This window comes from Lepisma saccharinum, chromosome 21 (assembly GCF_977018435.1).
Source record: "Lepisma saccharinum chromosome 21, izLepSacc3.1, whole genome shotgun sequence".
Taxonomy (NCBI): domain Eukaryota; kingdom Metazoa; phylum Arthropoda; class Insecta; order Zygentoma; family Lepismatidae; genus Lepisma; species Lepisma saccharinum.
In genome coordinates, this window is record NC_139249.1 from 29,975,201 (window position 1) to 29,999,571 (window position 24,371).

The following is a 24,371-nucleotide window of genomic DNA, read 5'->3' on the forward strand; positions in this document are numbered from 1 at the left end:
TTTTGTTTTCAATAGATTTAGCCATCTCTACTCCACACGTCATGTACGAACACTGTTATCATCATTATCAATGTAGGAATGCCCCCTCCCCCTTCTCGGACTGAAAGATTGACCCTGACGTTGGGCAAGTCTTGTGATGACTACATAAAAATGTCACTTCACCACTGGGGTAAATACATAGATGTTTTCATTGATTTTCCACCTTCTTTCAGGGTGATTTGCATCACAGAGCAAGGTGGTTACATCCGGGCAGGAGACTGAATGTGCATATATCATGACACTGTCCCATGGGAGCCGTAATGTCAGTATTTGTTACACGAGGCACGGTATATGACATCAGTATTTGTCATGCAAGCAAAAATAGTCTCCAATATCTGAAACTGTCACAAACAGGTGTAGGCCATGGAAAAATAAAGTATAGTGCTCTCCTGTGCTTTGAACCATGCCATGAAGGTGTATAGGTGTAGAGTTAGGGCCCCACACTTTCTTGATCACGGCCGAAGGTGGGGATGGTGTGATTAGCACCATGCCCCTGGTCACCTTTACACCCCCGTTTCCTCCAAAACAGTTTAGCAACAGAGGATGGGTGACTTTATGGAATACCTTTGGTTTTCCTGTCTTTCTTGGTTCAACTGCAGACACATGTTATCCAGTCGAGGGGTTGTTTACAGCTCAGGATAAAAGAAACAAGTGACAACACTACCCAAAAGGGTCCCAGGTCCAATACCCAGTGAACGCACAGTGGTTCTGAACCCCACTTCAATGTTGTATGCACCCCTGGACCACTCCTACATTCGGAGCAGGAAAGTAGCCCCATTCTTTCATTGGATGGACCATGCTCAAGATATTAAATTTCAAATTGTTTTTAAGCTGTATTATGCCAACTTGAATATACAGTCTTCTTTGTTATAAATCATTACTTACCGTAGAAGGAATTCCCTATCAGGTGCATTTTCGATTTCATAAAATATATGATTAACTGCCATAGGTATTATGCCTGGGCAAGCAGCATTCCCCATCATCGTGTAAGTCTTGCCTGTAGGAAGGAGTTAAAAGAATGTTATGCATGTTGCAATCAGAGCAAAAACATTTCAAATCTCTTAACAAGAAGTTAACCAATAGCATATTAGTAAAGATCCAATTTCTTGGTATGAAAAAAAAAAAATTCAACTTCAGGTTAAAGCTGCTTAATAAAAACCTGACTGATGCCAATTTGCATACAAAATAAAAACTCAAAAACTTATAAACAACAACTAAGTTGTAAATGGCAACATACGGGAACCATGCGGAGACTGAACCTTTGTGGTTTCTTCCATTCCACAGACAGTTTTGCATTTGAAATGCCAAACCCTGCAATAGCCAAATTCACCAAAACATAATTGCTGTGATTAGCCATTAAGTGAACAGTAATGATAGCAACTGAACTGATAAAAAATTCTCACATGAATAATGGTGATGTAGAGTGAGTCTGTTTCTCTTTGTTGCCAGAAACTGAGAAGTCCAATTGAGAAGAAAACAAAATTATTAGAACTTTACGCAGGTCGGTTGGGCAGTGTCAAACTTTCAAGCATCAGTATCAGGGGAATCAGAGGAAGCATAAGTATAGGTACATTGACTCATCCTTAATTAAAATACAATACTGAATACAGACTACACATTATACTAGGTATCCCACGTAAAACCAGCCCACGCATGTTTCCATGCAGAAGAGGCAAGCCGGTTGTACGTGGGACACCCATTATTTTTTACATACCTGACGACGTCTGGCCATATGCAAATACTGTACCATTGAAGCCCTTAACGGCATTATTTACAATCGGCTTGACAACAACATCAAACACATCTCTCGTGGTCATATGTGTGTTGAATATATGATCTGAAAAACAAACATAAACATAACAGACACACAAGGTTAGAATTGTGGAAAAAAAACAACAACTGGTTTTGTGCATAAATATGCCTATCAAAAACTTCCAAAACTGGTGACAATGCTGACGATAGAATATTCGAAACATTTTCTTGTTGAAAACAGCACTGTTGTTTTTATAGGAACAGAAATAGACCCACAAAACACCTAGTGACAATAATTGAAGGAAAAATAATTTTCTGATAGAATGGGTACTATTAAACTGTGGGGTCTGGCAACCATGCATTTGAAATGTCACAAGTGAAGTGTGAAAATGGTACCAGTTTTCACTCGCATAGCTAACCCCTTAACCTCACTACAGTTTGAACAAAATAACTGATGTTCAGACCATTCTGGCCAATTTCTAGGGAACTGATTTCTAAGTTCATACCTTTTTTCTATTTTTGCTACGTCCTAGGTTATGCTATTTAGATATCTTTTTATTTCATGTATACAGTACCCATCTACTGAAATTCTACAGAACCTATAAATGCTTAAAAGCCCTATTTTGACTTGATAAACACCTTTTAAACAATTCGCTTTACTTTAAAAATAACTTAAGAATGACAATTTCCACCACAAAGGTGGAACTTCGAGACCATTGAACTTTGAGACGAATGAATCAGAGAGGCAAAAGAAGCAATGCAACAGTAAGGGGTGTCAACGTCTGCAAATTTCTGCAGTCTTCCACCTTGCATCAATAAATTTAAAAAATTGTGGAGCGAACTGACTGGATGAGGTCTTCTGTTAAACCCTTTACATCCCAGGCAATGAAAGGCAAGCCCCAACAGTGTAAGAGCGTGGGAAGATTCCAAGAGTACCTCCGTCTGATTGGATGTTTAGAGTGCCTGCTGCAACTAGTAGGAAAGTCAACCATGCAAGTGACCAATCAAGTTTTCTATTTCTCCCACTGACAACAGTTAGGTGAAAGTGGAGGGTTTGCATCAGGAAACTACAACTGCCCTAGTATAGAAGCTATTCAAGGAGAGAAGACCCCTGTGAACCTATTTACGGATTGAGTTTTTTGAGCACACATCAAGAACAGATAGACTAATCGGGAATTGACCTACAGTTTAAAATTGGATCCGAACCGCTATGTGTCTCCAACGGATATCGAACCTACGACACCTTTGTTACAAGTCGACGACTTGGGAATCGAGAGCAGTTGCATTTATTAAGTTTGCACCAATAACTTCCAGCGGCATAGAAAGAAGGTTTTTTATGGCCACTTCTAAGTTGTAAGGATCACATTGAAAGTTAAAGGCATTGTTACAGCCCAGAAGCGTCCATGACTGTACAAGCACCCCCACTTGCAGATGACTGATCTGAAAGAACTTCACCATGGAGAACATTGATTGATTTATTTTATTTTACTTCAATTTTTGTGCCTCATGGCTAATTTGCGAAGATGGGGACGAGTGATGCTGGCCCGAGCAGGATTCAAACCCGGGACCCCTGGCGTTGCAGGGTGATGTGCTAACAACTCAGCCACAGGGTCCGGCTTGGAGAACATTGAAAAGCATATGGTGGCAAGTGCTTCAAAATATGACATTGGACAAATTGTATGTTTTGTTCATAATCAAAGAATAGTATTCATTGCACTAAAATAGTAACTTTTGAGCACAAATTGCATCTAAAACCAGTTATTTCATAAAATTATTATTAATTAATAAGAATGCCTATTAATTTACTTTCAACACCTGAAAGTTCTAAATCCCTTCTTAGCACCTAAAAATCCATTCCCTAATTACATTACCATAGAATATATCTCACCAATGGTGAAAGCAAGCAAACAGCACCCCCCCCTTTCCATATCCTACTTAATTTCAAAGTATACTAACTATGTCTTTCATGACAACACCCACCTACAGGAACTTTTACAGGCCTTTCATTGGGAGGTTTTCGACCATCCGCCATATAGCCCGGATCCTGCACCCAATGACTACCACTTGTTTTCCCACATGAAGACCTGGCTAGCAACGCAGACCTTCAGGCTGGTGTTCAGAAATGGTTGAAGTCACAGGCGCCAACGTTTTATGACAATGGACTTTGCAAGCTTGTTCATCGCTATGATAAGTACCTAAACTTGTACGGAGACTATATTGAAAAGTAGTGCAAGAATGTCGCTTCAAAATGTATAATAAAAAATGTCTTCTTTCACTTTTCTTCTTATTCCAAAACTTGAGTTACTTTCTGGATAGCCCTCGTATCTTGCATGTTTATGAAAGTTTTCAGTTGTTTACAGCGTGCAGAAATATGTTATTGTGAAGTAAAGTATACTGTTATATTACCATGAAGCCGAACAGCTGAAGGCTTTGAACAATTGAATATAGCACACAACACAACATTCCACAATAGCAGCTACAATATTAAGTTGTTAAGTTAGGAGTATTGCATTTCAAAGTGATGTGTTCTTTTGCCATTTTAGTGTGCATTCAAATGGTTGTTACTAATAAAAAGCAGCAAAAGTACTCAGAGATAACAGGTTTTTATTTCTGCAGGCCATTCTCTGGGATTCAGTTATTTATGTTTACACATGCTGGAAACTTAAAACATTGAAATATGAAGGTTGAAAAAATTCAACATAATTCTAGAGGAAGTACAGTGGATGAATGGCCACATTAAAGCTTACATTTTAACAGTTGAACGAACTTTATAAATTCATCAGCCATTTTAAAATATTAAGGTAATGTTTGACAATTTTCAGATCATTAACATCCAAGAGTACTTACATTTTGGTCCTTCCTTGCAGATACCCTTGCCTGTCACCTTGTTTGTTTATATACAAGGGTCGTTCAAGGTTGACCAGGATTTTTGTACGTAAAAAATCGATGAATAGCCGGATCATAATGAAACGTGCGGGTGACGTAATGTATTCCTTCGCGAGTAACTAGCGCCCGGCATGACGTATTTCGTGCAAGTGCAGCAGTTGCAGCGAACATGGCGGCAAGCAGTGTGTCTGGCTGTGGAGCAACGGTGTGTAATCAAATTTCTTGTGAAGGAGAAAGTGAAACCAGCTGAGATTTTCAGACGATTGCAAGCACAGTATCGTGAACAAACGATGTCGCGGACAAGAGTGCACGAATGGTGTGAGCAGTTTCGCGAGGGACGGGAGCTGGTGACAAATGAAGCGCATGGACACATTCGCCCGACTGCAGTCACACCAGTGAATATCGCACGTGTTGAGCAAATGATTCTTGAGAACCGGCGAGTAACAGTGCGGGATATTGCTGCCGAGGTGAATATCAGTGTCGGGAGTGTTGAGACAATCATTCACGACCACTTACGCTTCCGCAAGATCTGTGCAAGGTGGGTTCCCCACCAGCTGACATTCGATCAGAAGTGGACACGCAGGACGGTCTGTGAACAGCTTCTGAATCGGTTTCGAGCAGAAGGTGATGAATTGTTGCAATCCATCATCACGTGTGATGAAACATGGTTGCACAATTCAACCCCAGAGACCAAAAGATGCAGCATGGAGTGGCGGCATAAAGGTTCCCCGCCCCCCAAGAAAAGCAAAATGCAGCCGTCCGCTGGAAAGATCATGGCAAGTGTCTTCTGGGACATGAAGGGCGTTATCCATGTGGATTTTCTGGACAAAGGGAGCACGATTAATGCCCAGTATTACTCCACATTGTTGAGTGGTGCTGTACGAAAGTCCATTCGCAAGAAAAGACCTGGGATGTTGTCTGGAAATGTCATTCTTCTTAATGTGGCCCTCACACGGCCAATGTGACAACAACAACTCTGGCCGACATGCGCTGGGAAGTTCTGCCCCTTCCCCCCTACAGTCCGGATTTAGCACCCAGTGATTATCATTTGTTTGCACCCCTTAAAGACCATCTGGGAGGGAAGAAATTCACGACAGACGGAGCACTGCGGAGCGATGTCCTCCAGTGGCTACGTCAACAACCAAGTTCTTTCTACGCCAAAGGAATTCAGGAACTACCAGAACGATGGCAATGGTGCCTCGGCGCGCACGGAGAATACTTTGAAAAACTGACATAGTTTGGTGTTTCTTCTGCTACCCTATTTCCTCTGCAGAAATAAAAGTCCCGGTCAACCTTGAACGACCCTTGTGTGTGTGTGTGTGTGTGTGTGTATATATATATATATATATATAAATCAAAGAAGGTAAAAGGAAACACTCACCGGACAGTAGGAAAATTCAAAATTTTCGCTAATTTCATAGCATCATCGGTGTGAGGAGAAATAGACGGAACCGGAAGTTGGGGCCCTGCAGAGTTGCCAGGTCCCCATCGAAGAAGATGCGGTGCGTAGAACGAAAAAAAACACAGTTTCGTCACCAGGCTCGTCGTAAACTGTGAGTGTGTAGGATGACTTGGGAGGGGGGGGGCGGGAGGGGGGGTGAGGGTTGGGCATTACTGGGTGGCCTTGTTCAGGCCAGGTGGAGTGGTTGCACTCATGGCCGATATATAGGCCCTCTCCCATCTTTTGCGAACAGAGGTGTTGGCTGGTTGGGGTAGGAGATGGATGATCGCTACCCGGAAGCAGTCGTTGAAACTGATGTTGTGGTGGTTGGTGTGGACGGCGACAGTGAAGTCCAGGTTGTGGGTGGAGGAGCGGTGGTTATTGATGCGGAGGTTGAGGGCCGTTGATGTTTCCCCCAGGTAAAAATCACCACAGATGTTGCAGGTGAGGATGTAGATAAGGTTTGAGGCATGGCAGGTACCTTTGGGATGGAGGGTAAATTTGCCAGTGGCCGTGTGCACCTGGAGGGTGTGAGAAGTGATGAGGATGGGGCAGGTCTTGCACCTGGGGCGGTTGCATTTATGGGCAGGGGGGTGCTGGATGTGTGGTGAAGGAGTGTTGTGGACCAGGATGTTTTGTAGGTTGGGGGGCATTTGAAAACTACTCTGGGTTTGTCGGGAAATATGTTTTTGGTTTCGGGATCACTGTGGAGAATTGGGAGAAGAGAGTGCAGTGTGTGCCTGATTTTGTTGAGGTGGGGATGGTATTGGGTGATGAGTGCAGGTGGGTTGGTGGCAGCAGGTTTCTTGGTGGTGGTGGTATGTGAGGCAGCTCGCGATATTTGCTTGGTGACCAGGATGGAGGGATATCCACGGTTAACCAGGGCCTGGTGTAGGCGGAGGTTATAATTCTGGCGGGAGGTGGGTGAAGTGTTCAGGCACTGTCCCCTGAGGGCCAGAGAGAATGGAATGGCTTTTTTGGTGTGGAACGAGTGGGAGCTGGAGAAGTGTAGGTATTGCATGTGGTGGCTGGAGAAGTGTAGGTATTGCATGTGGTAGCTGGAGAAGTGTAGGTATTGCAGCTCCCACCCGTTCCACACCAAAAAAGCCATTCCATTCTCTCTGGCCCTCAGGGGACAGCGCCTGAACACTTCACCCACCTCCCGCCAGAATTATAACCTCCGCCTACACCAGGCCCTGGTTAACCGTGGATATTCCTCCATCCTGGTCGCCAAGCAAATATCGCGAGCTGCCTCACATACCATCACCACCAAGAAACCTGCTGCCACCAACCCACCTGCACTCATCACCCAATACCATCCCCACCTCAGCAAAATCAGGCACACACTGCACTCTCTTCTCCCAATTCTCCACAGTGATCCCGAAACAAAAAACATATTTCCCGACAAACCCAGAGTAGTTTTCAAACGCCCCCCGACCTCCAAAACACCCTGGTCCACAACACTCCTTCACCACACATCCAACACCCCCCTGCCCATAAATGCAACCGCCCCAGGTGCAAGACCTGCCCCATCCTCATCACTTCTCACACCCTCCAGGTGCACACGGCCACTGGCAAATTTACCCTCCATCCCAAAGAGACCTGCCATGCCTCAAACCTTATCTACATCCTCACCTGCAACATCTGTGGTGATTTTTACCTGGGGGAAACATCAACGGCCCTCAACCTCCGCATCAATAACCACCGCTCCTCCACCCACAACCTGGACTTCACTGTCGCCGTCCACACCAACCACCACAACATCAGTTTCAACGACTGCTTCCGGGTAGCGATCATCCATCTCCTACCCCAACCAGCCAACACCTCTGTTCGCAAAAGATGGGAGAGGGCCTATATATCGGCCATGAGTGCAACCACTCCACCTGGCCTGAACAAGGCCACCCAGTAATGCCCAACCCTCACCCACCCTCCCAACTCATCCTACACACACAGTTTACGACGAGCCTTAATGCCCAACCCTCACCCACCCTCCCGCCCCCCTCCCAAGTCATCCTACACACTCACAGTTTACGACGAGCCTGGTGACGAAACTGTGTTTTTTCTCGTTCTATGCACCGCATCTTCTTCGAAGGGGACCTGGCAACTCTGCAGGGCCCCAACTTCCGGTTCCGTCTATTTCTCCTCACACCGATGATGCTATGAAATTAGCGAAAATTTTGAATTTTTCTACTGTCCGGTGAGTGTTTCCTTTTACCTTCTTTGATTTTTACTTAGCCCTTTTGGCCCTCCTTGCTTTTATCCATTATATATATTTATATATATATATACATATATATATATATATATAAATTAGCGAAAATTTTGAATTTTTCTACTGTCCGGTGAGTGTTTCCTTTTACCTTCTTTGATTTTTACTTTGCCCTTTTGGCCCTCCTTGCTTTTATCCATTATATATATATATATTCGCTAATTTCATAGCCATAACCGGTTTCGTCTATTTCTCCTCACACCGATGATGCTATGAAATTAGTGAAAATTTTGAATTTTTCTACTGTCCGGTGAGTGTTTCCTTTTACCTCCTTTGATATACAGGTAATGGACAAAATAATATGAACACCTTGGTTTGCAAAGGCCTATATACGCCGTCGTGGAAAAGGAACAACACTCAGCAGAGATTTCAACCATCTAGTGGCGATGAAAGCAAACATATCAGTCTATCAGAAGCTGGTGTGAGAGTTGCATGCGAGCAGTCAGCTATCCGTCAAATGCAGGTATGTCCGACCTTTCAGACTTCAAAAGAGGCATGATCATAGGAGCCCGCCTGGCTGGAGCATCTGTGACAAAAACAGCTACACTTGTTGGTGTAGCACGGAGCACAGTGTCAACTGTTCTGACAGCCTACAGACAACATGGAAAGACAACGTCTGCAAAGGAGAATAGTGGGCGAAAAACAAAGCTATCCAACAGGGATCGACGTGTGTTGAAGTGAATAGTGACTCGAAAGCACAAGACAACACTGTCCCAGATAACCGCAGAGATGAACAATCACCTCCAGGACCCTGTATCAACGAAAACCATTCAAAGGGAGCTGCATTCTGTGAACATTCATGGCAGAGTTGCCATCCCCAAACCGTTGGTGACTCCACGTAATGCAGTGACACGAAGAAGGTGGTGCCAAGAGCACAAGAATTGGACACAGCAGCAATGGGAACATGTGATATTGTCAGACGAATCGTCTTTCACATTATTTCAGACCACAGGACGTGTTTATGTGTGGAGAACTCCTGCTGAAGCATTTGATATTGACTGCATAGTGCCTACCGTGAAACATGGTGAGGGGTCTGTGATGGTTTGGGGGGCTATATCTTGGAATCGTGTTGGCCCACTTGTCCTTCGTGGGAGAATCAACGCAGAGAAGTACTGCAACATCCTGGGTGACCACCTGCATCCCATGGTTCAGACTTTGTTTCCCGATGCATGCCCCATCTTCCAAGATGATATCGCCCCTATTCACACTGCTAGGTGCGTTGATGCATGGTTTGATGAGCACAGTGATGAGGTAGAACATCTCATCTGGTGTCCACAGTCCCCCGATCTTAACATCATTGAGCCTTTGTGGGGTATTTGGAGGCCAAAGTGCGTAACCGGTTTCCACCTCCTATGACACTTTCGGAACTTGAGACTGTTTTGTGCGAGGAGTGGTTACGTATTCCAGTTCACACTGTACAGGACCTTTATTTGTCTATCCCACGTAGGATACAAGCTGTCATTCAGGCAAGGGGGGCCCAACCCCTACTAATACAAGTTTTTCTGCAATTGCATTGGTGTTCATATTATTTTGTCCATTACCTGTATATATATATATACACCAAAGGATTTCACCTTAATCAGTATTTGTGTTAACTTCTTACCAAACTTATAAGTATTTCCCATTTGCCGTGAAGTTTCAGGATCTATCTGGTAGATGGTGTCCTCATCTACCTTCCAGTGGATGGCACTGTTCTCATGTTCCTCCCTTGATATTAGGGAGCGAACCCGTATGGCAACCTTTATTTTGTTGGACATTTTGTTTACTGCACACACTTCCTTTAGTTTTTCCAAAGCTACCTAAAAAAGAAGAGGAAAACTAAGAACTTTTCTAAAATAGCACTAAGAAATAGAACTACACATGTAAAACCAAGAAACTCATTCATTGATTGATTTTTATTTTGCCTTTCTGTCCCTTTTGGCTAATTGCAAAGATTAGGATTATACTGTTCAAATTTCTGCCATCTTCCACCCTGTATAATGAAATTTTAAAAAATGTGGAGCGAACTGACTGCATGAGGTGTTCTGTTAAACCCTTTACATCCAGGCAATTAAAGGGACGGTAGGTGTAGCAAACCAAACAAAAATGTGGTCTGTTTTGGGACTAAACGCTAGCTACAAAATCATTGTTGTTAAAACAGGGTCGGCATTATTCCCAAGCTCCAACATGGGAATGGGACATCCCTCCTGAAAGAAACTCCTACATACAATATATATATTCAGTTCTCTTTTCATTGCTAGTTTCATCTAGTCAAAACACCTACAACTCATTCATTTCATCCTTTTTAACATTGCTACTTACGTATAGTGCATTGCGGAACATTCTATAAGGTATAATTATGAATTTGTGACTAAGATAACTTCAATTTTTTCATGTTACGAGCAATTATTGTTGTTCCTTTTTTTAGCTTGCGACACACAATACGGCGCGTTCTGGATCATTTGATATATTAAATGTTTGAAATTCACATTATATTTGTGATGTGGCAAAATTAACTTTCTTGACAAGCATGTGTAATAATAATATTTCAAAATGAAGAAATTCGTTTTGACTAGTTCAAACTGTTACCTTCTTTTCCACAAAAAAAAAAAAAAAATATGCATGCTTCTCAAGTTAATTATACCACATCACAAATATAATTTGAATTTCAAACATTCCGTGAATGATTTGTGGATAAATTTTCACTTAAAAACCTTATGTGAATAGTTTGTGCGGCATTTTTTGGTTAATAAGTGTTAGTGTAGCAACCACGGGGTAGTTTTACAAGATGACGAGTGAACAGTTTTTTTTCCAATTTAATTTTCTATGTTTGCCTAACCTAACCTTCCGTGAATGGTGTGTGGATCAATTTTCACTTAAAAACCTTCTGTGAATAGTTTATGCGGCATTTTTCGGTTAGTAAGTTTGGAAACACTGCATATCAGCTGACTATGGACAATGTGAGTCAAGATTTGCCCGCCATATTGTGTGTAACGAAAGTGAATTAGCAACGAACAATAAATACTTGTAATGTGAAAAATTACGCTTTTTTTCAGCGAAAAAAGCAAAATCCCACGATCAAAAATTTTCCGCTATGCATAACAGGTAAGAACAAATGTAAATAATTAGGAAATAAACGAGTGAAATGTGTTTTCACTATACCATACTGTTACCATTCTCTCCAAACATTCAGCTTGCAGAAAAAGTTACTAAGGTGTAAAAAAGTATTTGTACAAAGTAAAGAAAACATGGATAAAAGACACATGGAGTAGCTTTGAAAACTTTTCGATGTGTGTCTAAGGTTTCTGTGGGTATTTATGGAACTATAAATGTTTACGTATTCTATTCATTACAGACAATTTATGGAGTTGTTTATGGCATATTCATAAAAAAAGTGTGTGTATTCAAAATTACGAAGTGTACGGTAAAAATTTACTATCCTTCCGACACCTCTAATCTTTTCGTTTCGTCAATTTTTGACATTCGTACTTACGTATCTGCTTCGCGGAACATTCCTGAAGGTGTATCAACGTTGTTTTGATGAAATTAATTGCAATTTTTCACATTACCAGTACGTCTTCCAATTTCGAGATCCTGATACTAACACGACACCAAATTTTAACTGTTTCCTAACCTAACCACGTGCCAATGGTTCGCAATTATTTCCAATTCCTAGATCTTGATACTAACACGACACCAAATTTTAACTGTTTCCTAACCTAACAGAACTAACCTATCCACGTGCCAATGGTTCGTGGGGCTAGCGCCAATGGTTTCCTTTCTTCACGACCCCGTGTTCAATTAGAAAATCCACTGGATCCTCCACACCTGGTACAAACTTCACCACGCATCCAGGACACGTCATCCTTCTAACGCAGACAGTTCGAAACACTGGATACCCAATGAACATGAACAAAACACAATCACGGCAAGTCACGACACGTGATGATGTACGCGCCAAACGCTATTCTCCGTCTGAGAATTAATTTACAACGAATAACATGAATTTCAGCTATGAAACATTCCCACATCACACAAAACACCTTCCCGATGTTCGACAATGTTACAAGAACTTATTACGGTAAGTAGTTTCTTCTGTAAAAATAAATAAATGTGTCCGAAGGATAGTAAACAAGTACCCTTTCGTAGTTTATACTCAATTACATATATGTACATATTTTCTAGTGTGTCAATTATTTACAGGTCCTTTATTACACACATAATTAATGAATTTCTTCAAGGTAAATAACTTCCATATTTTATGTAATTTTGTACATGGTAGTAACGATCTGAAATACTGAGTGTAAAGATAAATACGTTGTGCATTGTACTTAATTGAAATATTGTATCCATGTAGGCTATTTTTGTAGATAATAGTTAGATATTTTATTCCACTCTCTTCAATTAACATGTAATATTATAACTCTGTTTGTTAACTGTTGTATACACATATAATTTAGCATTGACATGTTTTATGTTTATTTACATTTCTGCACAATAATATTTCGGTAACACTTTACTATACCAGAGACGGATTTCTTCAAATTTACAGGAGAAAGTACTTACACAAATCATTTTCTGTAGCATTGTTGATGTTCGGGAATGTAGTTTTGATCTATTTTAATGCGAATGCATGTGGTTTTCTACGAAAATCCATTTCCGATGCGCTATTGCTGCTGCCGCCACGATGTTGTCCATATATGCTAAATTGAACGAAAGGAGTGCTAATGGAACCTAACCTAACAGGCCTAACCTAACCTAGTAGGCATACCTCGTCCCCGTGATGGTTCATGGGCTATCGTGAATTTTTGGGCTAACGTCAATGATTTTTGGGGCTACCTGTGGATGGTTTGTGGGAAATAAGGAACAACAGTAAGTACTCGTTAATGTCAGAAATAGACATTATTTTCGTTATAAATTCATTATTTCACCTAAAGAAATGTTCCGCAATGCAGAAGAGTCTGTTAGCAATGTAAAAAATTGCAAAAAAAAATCATTGATAGGTGTCTCTGGTATAGTAAATTAGTACCAATATTTCTTATCAAACTGTAAATTTACAAACTCAAAGCAAGAAATGTAGAACACTGTAATTGGGCATTCGCCTATTGTGTTTAATACTAATAAATAAATAAAGGGGTATTACATTCCTAAATACTTTCATTGTTAGGTAGGTAATGCTTAGGGCTGTTAGCATTAAAATTACTTCTGTAAATACTTCCCAACACTTAATCATGTAATTTCTGGTCTTCAGCACTTTCTGTTATTCTCACGACCTGGCGACACCAATTTTTAATTTAAAATAACTTGTTAGCAGTAACTTCAACAACACTGCCAATGAATATAATAAGATAAAAGACTATGTTATGTCATGATTCAGGTAATTACTTTTGCTGGTGAATAGAGCGCCCACATACTTTTCTCAGCACCTGGTGAAAATAACCCTACATACTATTCTCACCACCTGGTGACAATAGTCGCGACCAAAAATTAAAATGACTACATCAATTACAATTACGAACATAGATTTTGAAGTAATCGAAACCCAGTATAAAAATAATTGTAGAGTTCAAATCTGGTACAAGCCTTGGTATTGACCAGAACAGCACTTTTGAACAAATATTTTTTTAACGTAGGGAAAGCAGCATAACAGAAATTATAATCACTCCAAAAGGTAATTCGATCAATCTTCATGAGAATAAAATATGGCGTAAAATCGAAAGAGCCTACTTAGACTTGAACAGAAACTGTTACGCTGATCCCATATTAGCTTTATTACAACGAAACCACATTCACAATGAAACATTTCTTGCTTTACAAGCATTTAAGCACTACCTCATCCAACAAAACTGACTTTCATATTCCTCAAAACAAGGCAAACCATGTGTAAGTAAATCCATTTAAAGTCAATGAAAAATACATAACAAATAATAGGAATTAATAATTCGAAATAGCTTGCTTACCTGACTACAGCACCAACATTCTGTTGAACTTAACCTCAATACTACGGTACCAAAGATCCGCAGAATGCTTTAATATATCATAAGCAGAGAAAATAAACCTGCAACATTCAAGTCACTGTGAGGCACGCACCACAGACCATCATACAAACACAATCATTCAAAATTCGTGTTGCAGTTATCTGTACTTTCCGTGCATTTCATTGGCTAGTGTTTTTTTTATTTGCGAGTACGTCACTTCCGTTCCAGTGTTGTGAACTGTACTCTTTTAGAGCCAGATATGGACCCACAATGCAGTGTTCGAGCTCTTTTCCAGTACCAGTTACCAGTTACCAGTTACGAGTCTTGGCTTGCTTTGCGCAATATGATGTGGAGTACCAGCGTCTGTGGACACCTTGCCTCCTCTTTGAATTGTTTTTGAAATGGCGTGCGATGTTTTCGGTGTTGAATTCCACTCCTGCAGCTGTCGCTTGGGGTGGGAAAGTGAGGGTGGCAGTGGCGGTTAGGCTGTGGTCACTTTTCACTTGTCGTGGCTGGTCGGCTCAGGGTCTTGGTAGACGATGAGCGTTTCTGTGTGGGTTGGCGGTACCAATGGCTCGTGCCGTTGGATTTGGGTTTTCCTGGAGTTTGGCCCAGAACGTGGCGGTTGTCCGCTGGATCACGTCATCTAAGGGTGAAATGTCGAGGTCTTCGTGGAGTTGGACGTTTGTTGTATACCGTCCGTGTCCGCTGATGATACGTAGGACCCTGTTCTGTATGACTTGGAGTCTGCGGAGGGTCGTCTTGGGTAGGTGTTGCCAGGCAGGGCAGGCGTAGAGCAGAGCTGGTCGGATGATTGCCTTGTACAGTTGAAGTCTGGTTTCCAGCCGCAGTCCTGGCGATCGTAGCATCGGGTAAAGTGCTCCCACGCGTTTGTTTCCTTGGTTGACGATTTTGGCTACGTGGTCTCTGAGATAGAGCCCTCTGTCTAGTAGCATGCCGAGATATGTTGTGGTTTGTTTGTGGGGAACAGGTTGTCCTTGTAGTCTGAGATGGTTTTCGCGCGGACGGCGTCTACGAGAGAACACGATGGCGGTGCTCTTGTCGGGATTCACTCGCACTCTCCATTGTTTTGCCCAGTGATCGTATTGTTGCAGTTGTTCTTGCATTCTGATGTAGGAAACACGAATATCCTTGGCTGCCGCAAAGTATGCGGTGTCGTCTGCGAAAGTGGCTGGGAGGCAACCAAAGGCTGTTGGTACATCCGCTGTAAACAGGGCGTACAGCAGCGGGGAGAGGGAGGATCCTTGGGGTACTCCAGCCGTGGTTGTTCGAATGGTGGAGATGGCTCCTTGAAACACTGCGAAGAAGGTGCGTTGATGGAGGTAGCTGTCCAGCAAGCGTACGTAACAGTCAGGTATTCCAAGTCTGTGTAGCTTGTATATGAGTCCTTCGAGCCAAACCTTGTCGAAGGCCTTCTGTATGTCGAGGAATATGGCTAGTATGTGGTGTTTCCAGTTGAAGCGTACCGAGAGATGATCGACCACCCTCACCAGCTGGGTGGTCGTGCTTGGTGTTGCCTGAAACCAAATTGGTGGTCTGGGAGTAGATCAAAGTGTTGTACGTGGTCTTGTAATCGGTACAGGAGGAGGCGCTCGAAGACCTTGCTGACGTGAGACAGTAAGCTTATTGGCCGATAGTTCTGTGGGTGTAGCGGGCTTTTCCCCTTCTTCAGGATTGAACATACTCTCGCGGTTTTCCAAGCTCTCGGGTAGTAGCCAGTGAGAAGAATGGCGTTATATATTTGGGTTAGGACAATCAGGAGTTTCCTTGGGGCTTGCTTCAAGGCTTCTGTCGGTATTTTGTCCGGGCCTGGCGCTTTATTGTTTGGCAGCCGTCGTATGACTGTGTGAATCGCTCGGGGAGTAATTAGGTGTGGTATGTCTGCATGCGGCTGCTCTCTGAATGTGTCCAGGAAGTTGTCCACCGTTGCTATTTGTTCCTCGTCGCATGGTTCTGTATTGGGAGAAAACTGTTCTTCAAGGTTGTTAGCGATAGCGTCAACTTGTTCTTGTGGTTGAAATAGAAGATTGCCCTGTGGGTCGTGGAGGACTGGCGTCGTTGAGCTGGCGGTGTGTCCGCGGAAATTTCTTGCGAGCTTCCAGAATTCATTGTTTGGCTTGTCGGAGCTCTTCAGTTTTTCGTCCCAAAGGTGTTCCCTTGATCTTTGAAGGTGTCCTCTCACTCGACGTTTCAAGTTCTGGAGGAGCTGCCTGTATTGTGGATGTCGTGTCTGTTGATATTTGCGTCTGATCCATCGCTTTAGGTGCAACAGGATGTGTAGCTTGAGGTCCGTTGTGTTTGGTTGCTCTTGACGGTTTTGTTTGGTGGTACTATTTCGAATTGCTGAAGTGATCTTGGCACCAATTTCCTCAACGGCCGTGTCGATATCTTCCGGGGTTGCAACGTGGAGAGGCAGCTGGATTGCTTCGTGAAGAGTTGTTTTGTACTGCTGCCAATTTGTCAGCGGTCGTGTTGGTGCGGTCGTGAGATGCGTCAGTATTCTATGGGCGACAACACATATAACCGGCTCATGGTCCGAGTCGAGATCGGCGACGACATACGGCGCTACGGTAAAGTTGATTCCTTTGTGTAGTGTGATGTCTAAGACATCCGGCCTAGCTCCATTTTTGGGGTAGTGTGTCGGATCCTTTGGTGCTGTTACCGCAAGGTTTATAAATGGTATGTGGTTGAACAGCTGTACTCCGTTTCGATTGGTGACCCTAGAATTCCACTCTGGATGTTTGGAGTTCAAATCTCCAGCTATCAGTACTCTGGTGCCTAATGACTGTAGTGTTTGAAGGTCTTGAAGCTCTACCCTCGTTTCCGGTCTTTTGTATGCTGCAACGAGGACCAGCGGTTCAGTTGGTGTGATGATTTTGATGGCCAAGGCTTCAATTGTCTGCAGTTGTGGGATGGTGATTGTCTCTGTGGGAAAATCTCTCTTTATTGCTATCATTAGGCCGCCTTTTGGGGTAGGTCTGTCTTGTCTGTGTATGATGTAGTTTCGTAGGGTGAATCTGTTCTTGGGTTTCAGGTGGGTCTCGTTTATTAGAGCGACGTCTATCTTTTGCTGGTGTAGATAGTGTAATAGTTGCAGTCTTTGGTTGAAAACTCCATCCGCATTCCAGTAGAGGAGAGTCATCTGCCGGTGTACTTGGGTTTTCTTAGAAGCACCCATCGTTGAACATGGCGATGACTGTTTCAATGCACACCGTGATTTTGGTCGGAGTGTCGTCTGCTGATCGGAGTTTTTCGAATCCGGTTTTGATGTGCTGGAGAATTTTTTGGATATCCAGGCCATTGATGAGAGTTAATATTTTCTTTATGTCATCGCCGAGGGTTCCTTTTGTAGACGTCGTTGCCGGTGTGGAAGCTACAGTATTTTGTTCAGCTTGTGTGGTGCTCTCCGCTGATGTGGTTGGCTGGGGTACATCGGGTTGGGTTTCTTTTGTTTTGTTTTTCATGACTGGCCATGCCGGAACTGGCGGCAATTTCTTTACTGGTTGGTTGTGATCAGGGGCTGCTGGTTCTGTCGTGGGTTTTGGAGGTTTGTAGTTCGCCTTTGTTTGTTTGTATTGTTGGAAGGCTTTGCATCCTCTAAAGTTGGCTGGATGTGGCTGGCTGCAGTTTGCACATTTGGCCGGTGTAGATCGATCTGTTTTTGGACATTCCCTAGTATGGTGATTGTCTGCGCATTTGACACATCTTGGTGTCGCATTGCAAGTATGCTGACCATGGCCTATTCTCTGGCAGTTGTAGCACTGCATGGCATCCCTTGCTTGGTACGTCTCTATCTTGACAGGCATATGCAGAAGGCGTGTGACGTCGTACATCTCCTTGGTTATTGGAGACCGTTGGAATGCGGCGAGGAACAGTGGCATTTTTACCCGTTCGTTGCTTGAGTTGTCTTTCTTTGACATCTGGGTTACTTGTATTACCGGGAAATTCTCGTCTCTGAGTGCTTCCTCTATGTGCTTTGGGTCCGTGTCGTATGGTAGGCGTCGGATGACCACTTTCATCGGCCGATCTGCCTTTGGGACTCCGGTGGAAAAGGACCTTCCCGTTTGTCGCAGAAAAGCTATCATCTTGTCGTAGTCGCTGTAGTTACGGCAGGATATTTTAATGTACTCCGCTGTGGGATGTACTTGCGGGTTGTCGAGATTTGGCGTGAGTGTAGATATGAAGGTGTACTTCGATATTATATCATATATGAAAACAGGGGGTGGTTTGCCTGTCCTCCTTGTGTCAGGCCTTGTTTGTATTTCGTCTTGTGTTAGAGGAGCGAATCTGTTTGGGTGGAAGAAATCCTGCTCAACTGTTCCTTGTATATCCGGCTTCACTGTTTTTCTTGGTGTCAGGAATTCTCCCTCCTCTGGGTCGTCCTCTTCTGTGATGCTGGATTCGCTATCGCTTTCTGCTTCACTTGGTTTTCCGTGTTTTTGGTTTGCCAGTGTGCGTGTATTGGTCTTCGTCGTGCTGGGAGTTGGTAGATTGTCTCTGTCTGTGTCTGCACGTGCCACTTTGTTCTTGCTGTTCGCTTTATTGTTGACCTTTTCCTGGCATTCTTGTAATAGTGCATCTAATTGTTGGTCGAAGGAATGTTCACTGGCTGTGTTCTTGGGCTGGATTCCATTCGCTTTTGCAGGCGTCGTTGGTCTGTCCGGAGTTGATTCTGGGTCGTTCTGGGGCATTCGTGTGCCTGTCCACCGCTGTTGACCTCTGCCTCTTGATAAACCACCTCTTGTACGCATTTTTCCTCTTTCAGTTCTGCCTCCTTTTCTTTCTATTCGATGATCAGTCTATTTATCCCCCTTGATTCTATCTCTCCTCTTTCTCGCACGTGGTTCCGTAACAGCAGGCAACGTTCGCTTGCCGGTGTCCAGTATCTTCCTTGTTGTTAGTGTGAGATATCGCCTTTGATCACTTTACCTCGTCCGCTGATGCTGTTCGCGGTAATTTATTCCGCTCGCCCTGCCGGACCGAGAGGGGGAGGGGGGTTTCTGTCAAAGTTTGCACACTCTCCTCTCACCTGTCGCAGACGTAGACTAGCTAATACTGCTCCACCCGTACAGCCTCGCTTCTTATAAAGAGCACGATATTGAATTGGAAACACTGAAACATCAATGCCGAAACCACGAACACACGAAGCAAAGAGGGATATATGATCTGTGGCAAAGAGAATGGGATTCTCTTTGCCACGAAGGTTTGCTCCTGTATTCTGATAAGAAAATGGAGGAAAGGAAAGTCAATGCATTGCCTACAAGGCCATTATAGACAGTAGACACTGAGCCTGATGCGTGAGATGCAAGCAGGGGGGGCTGAAGCCCCCCAAACAAGGCCTTATCCTCCCCAGTAGCCCCTAGATTTTTGTGGGCGTCCAGAAGGGGGGCCGTGGCCCCCCTGGAAAATGAAAGTCAACTAAAAATGATATATTTTTGACATAATTTCATTTCAGCCACAATAATATGTGTTAATTATTGCATGAATATGATAAATTCAAATTTAAGCAATCTTTTTTGAGGGAACAACACGGTTATTTGGGAAAATGTGTCTTGTTTGCCCCCAACCTGGAAAAAAATACCTTCCTTGCCTCTCCCTGGAAAAATTCCTGCGGACGTCCATGACGGTAGATGCATTTCGGCCGAAAACTTATAAAGTAAAATTTACATTTTCCATTATAGAACTTCCATTGTGACAAGTACAATGTCCAAGTACATTTTCTAGTTCGGTTAGATCGCAATTACTTTATTACGATGTACTCTGAAATCAATGGACCACTGTAATTTGCAGGGGCGGCGCGAGGGGAGCTTGGCACCCCTTAATTTTCTTCCGCATCCCCTTCAGCACCCACTACGTTCAACTGAAAACACTAACCCTTAGAGTGTCATATTATGTCATATCGAGTAGGACCGTTATTATTGTATGCAACAGGCAAGCGCTGAAAGAGATGCCGATATAGTACATACTTTACTTTCCTGTACTGGCGGCAGCCTCTATAAAGATCAGCAACCTTCTTTTTTCTTTCGTCAGCATTGTTGTTATGATTTTTTTCTTCCTTTGTTTCTTCAAGTGGTTTGTTTGTGGTTTTCGATAATTACCTACAGATTAATGTGAGTTACGCATGTTTTCTTTCTTTTTGTTTTGCATTGTTGATAGACGGTTTATTTTCCGCCTATTTGTTCTTCCTCACACTGGAGCAAAAAAATCAACTGCTTTCAAGGTATCACCACACCAAGTCACTGACCAAGTCGTGCTCGGGAAATTATTAATGAAGGGCTCGGGTGTAAAACATGGTAAGTGGCATATTTTGGTCATTTTCGAGTTACAAAGTAAAATGTGCCATCCTTCAATTTTCGAGTGAAATTGCCATGTCATACAATTTGCATTGGAAACAGTGAAGCCTTCTGAAATCGGTAAACACAACACGAAAACAATTTATCTACAGTATAGCTTCTAATAATCTTTTTTCTTAACGACCTCAGAAATCAACAAAATGTCACTTACCATGTTTTACACCCGAGCCCTTCATTTAACGCGACGCGAGTTGTAACGTGAAGGGTAGTTTTCTTGTTAGTTGTTAATACGTTCTGTGTATTTGTTGCACTTAACATGTGGACTGTGGAGATCAGTGCAGCCATAAAGGACCGCAATCATGCCCTAGATCGATTCAAAAGGAACCACACTGCCACAAACCTCGAGCAGTTCCGCATTAAACGTGCCCGTGCCCGTCGGCTCATTCGAGCCAGTAAGAAGGCGTGCTGAGTCCAATACGTGTCTTCTCTGACGAAGCAGGCTTCGTCGAAAGCCGTTTGGACCAAAGTACGTCGCATCCACGGGGGTGCATCTACTCCTCTGAGTGCTCTGGAGCACGATGGGACGTTGTCCACAGATTCCGGAGACATAGCTAATATCTTGGCCACACAGTTTTCTGATGCGTCTAGCTCGGAAAATTATGAACCACGTTTCCGCCGTGAGAAGGACCGTCAGGAACGACGCCGTCTAGTTTTTCGAAGTCATAACACCGAGCCATACAACTCTCCTTTCACTGAATGGGAGTTCGATCAGGCGCTTCGAGATTCTAAGAATACAGCTCCTGAAGTGGACAAGATCCACTATGAGATGCTTCGTCATCTGCCCATTGCAGCAAAACATTTCCTTCTGGCGGTATTCAACAGGCTTTGGTTGGAGGACTCTTTCCCTACCTCCTGGAAAGAAGCAATTATCGTTCCCATCCTGAAAGCAGGTAAACAACGCACCGCAGCCTCGAGTTATAGGCCTATTTCCTTAACTAGCTGTGTATGCAAGTTGATGGAACGCATGATCAACAAGCGTCTCACCTGGTTCTTGGAGGAAAACTGTTTGATAAGTAATTTTCAATGTGGTTTTCGCTCCAACCGTTCCACACTGGACCATCTAGTTCAGCTGGAAACACTCATTCAGGACGCATTCCTCAACAAGGAACATTTAGTTGCAGTTTTCTTTGACCTCCAAAAAGCATATGACACAACGTGGCGCTTTGGCATCATAAAGCAGCTCCATTCTTGGGGCGTCCGTGACCATATGGCGTACTTTATTCAAAACTTTTTATCTGATCGTTTCTTCCGAGTACGTGTTGGGAACTCCTTTTCGGATCTTCACGAACAAGAGAACGGTGTCCCGCAGGGCAGCGTACTTAGTGTGACTCTGTTTGCCATAGCAGTGAACAGTGTTATGGCAAGCATTGGTGCCCTGTACATGGTCTTCTGTATGTAGACGACCTCACGATCTTTTGTCGCTCACGGAATCTCGCGTCAGCTTCTCGTCAACTCCAACTGACGATAAACCGTTTGGTTGAGTGGTCCTCCCAAACAGGTTTCACCTTCTCATCCGAGAAATCCGTGTGTGTCCACGTTTGTCGTCAGCGTACATGTCTTGTAGATCCTGACCTGTACATGGGGAAATCTCCCCTGTGCTTCGTGAATGAGGTCCGCTTCCTGGGCCTCATTTTCGATAAGAAATTAACATGGCTACCTCACCTTCGCCAGTTAAAGTTCTCTTGTCTTCGAGTTCTCAATCTTTTACGCGTTTTATCTCATACTTCTTGGGGTGCTGATAGAACGGTACTGCTTCGCCTGTACCGTGCACTCATCAGGTCGAAGCTTGATTATGGATGTGTTGTGTATTCTTCTGCCCGCCCATCTAGACTTCGCATCTCAGACACCGTCCACCATGCTGGTATACGTGTGTGCTCTGGTGCCTTTCGTACCAGTCCAGTCGCCAGTTTATACGTAGAGGCATCTGAGCCGTCGCTGTCTCTGCAAAGACAGCGGCTGGTAGTGAACTACTTCCTCCATCTTCGCTCGATGCCCTCGCATTCATCGGCTCCACCCTAGTGTCACTAGACCATTCGTGCAGACGAGATTCTGTCAGCACTTGGTGTTGACAGTGATCTTCCTGGCGTCTCTCCACTCATTCCGCCTCTCCCTACCTGGGAGTTTCCTGCACCTAACTACTAACTAACTAACTCCCTAGTCTTCTTAAACCCGAAGGTTCATGGCTGCAGCAACACAGGCCTTCCATCTTTCCCTATCTTGAGCAAGTTCTATATACTCTTTTCCATCCCTACCAATTTCCCTTAGGTCCATCTCAACGTTGTCCCTCCATCTTCGCCTTGGCCTTCCTACAGGTCTCTTGCCATCAGGTTTCCCAACAAGAATCATGTAAACTCCTCTTTCCTCTCCCATTCGTGCCACATGGCCTGCCCACCTAAATCTTCTTGATTTAATTATTCTAATAATATCTGGACATGAATACAAATTATGTAGTTCTAAATTATGTAACCTTCTCCACTCACCTGTCCATCGATTTTTCTCTAACTGCCCTTCCAAAAGCAGAAACACCAATGGTTGTATACCAGCAACGGTTTTTAGAACTTCGTGCGAAGCACCCCAATTTTAATGTGTTTTATACGGATGGGTCCAAGACAGTTGAATCAGTTGGTTGCGCCTTCGTCCTAGACTCTCAAAGTTCCAGTTACTCGCTACATCCTGCCTGTTCCATCTATACGGCAGAGTTGTACGCCATTCTAAAGGCACTGGACTTTGCAGACGTCAATGGTCTGAAGAAAGTCCTCGTGTGCAGTGATTCGACCAGCGTGTTGCAGACTCTGGATTCGCCGTATTCCCGGCATCCGGTAGCGCAACGCATATTCAGACGGCTTGTGACCTTATCTGCCAGTGCGGATGTACACTGGCGAACTTTAAAAAACGGTCTCCCTCCTCTTAGTTAGATTGGAAGGTAGTTGGAAACACTTCATTACTCCTGTATTGGATAAGAAAGTGGGGGAAGGCAGATGCAGACAAGGCCATCACTACCCTATGCGCACGTAAACTTGTTTCCGGAAAGCTTTCTGTTGGAGTCTTGTCAGGCATGATCTGGGCAGTTTATGGAAGATTCTTGTGTTCCTACCCCCCCCCCCTCTCTCTCTCTCTGTGTGTGCGAACGCACGCCAACACCTGTTTCTTTTTAAGTTTGGCGTATTTTTATTCCATCGACTAATTGCTGTTATGGCTGGGAATGAACCAGGTTAGCAATGGGCAAATAAAAAAGTATAAAAAATACCAAAATTCCTGGCATGAGTAGTTAGTAGTAGTAAAGGTTAGGTAAAGTTCCTCGTGCGTATAGCAACGTGCCATGAAGGCACATTAAGGGGATGTGGTAGTAGGGCACCGCATATTCTCGAGCTCAGCCATTTTGGAGGAATGCGCAATAGTTTAGCTCACAATTGTTAGGGGGAGGGGGGAGAATGATATACAAATTTATTCTACGAATGCTTACGCCATTGTGACAATGGAGTATATTTTGCAGACTAACGAGGATCTGACGTCTAGACACAAGGCCAGTATAATGGTCTGTGGAGTTTGGGCTGTGTCCTACGTTTGTGGTTGCCTTTCACAAATTTCGTCTTAATAAACCTTTCATCCTTATCTATGTGATTACTCAGAAGTGGAAGAAAAGCGAAGTAAAA

General features: G+C 43.5%; 1 protein-coding gene across 1 annotated transcript in view; it reads right to left on the reverse strand.

Annotated features, from left to right (window-relative positions):
* Positions 1-10,183, reverse strand: part of LOC146004128 (uncharacterized) — a 102,053-nt gene extending 91,870 nt beyond the window's left edge. Inside the window, exons 1-3 of the mRNA XM_083142794.1 lie at positions 9,991-10,183; positions 1,754-1,876; positions 925-1,036 (exon numbers count right to left, since the gene is read on the reverse strand). Coding sequence (XP_082998920.1) covers positions 925-1,036; positions 1,754-1,876; positions 9,991-10,144 — 389 coding nt within the window. The 5' untranslated portion in view covers positions 10,145-10,183. The remainder of the gene's footprint in view (positions 1-924; positions 1,037-1,753; positions 1,877-9,990) is intronic.
* Positions 10,184-24,371: the final 14,188 nt, after the last annotated feature.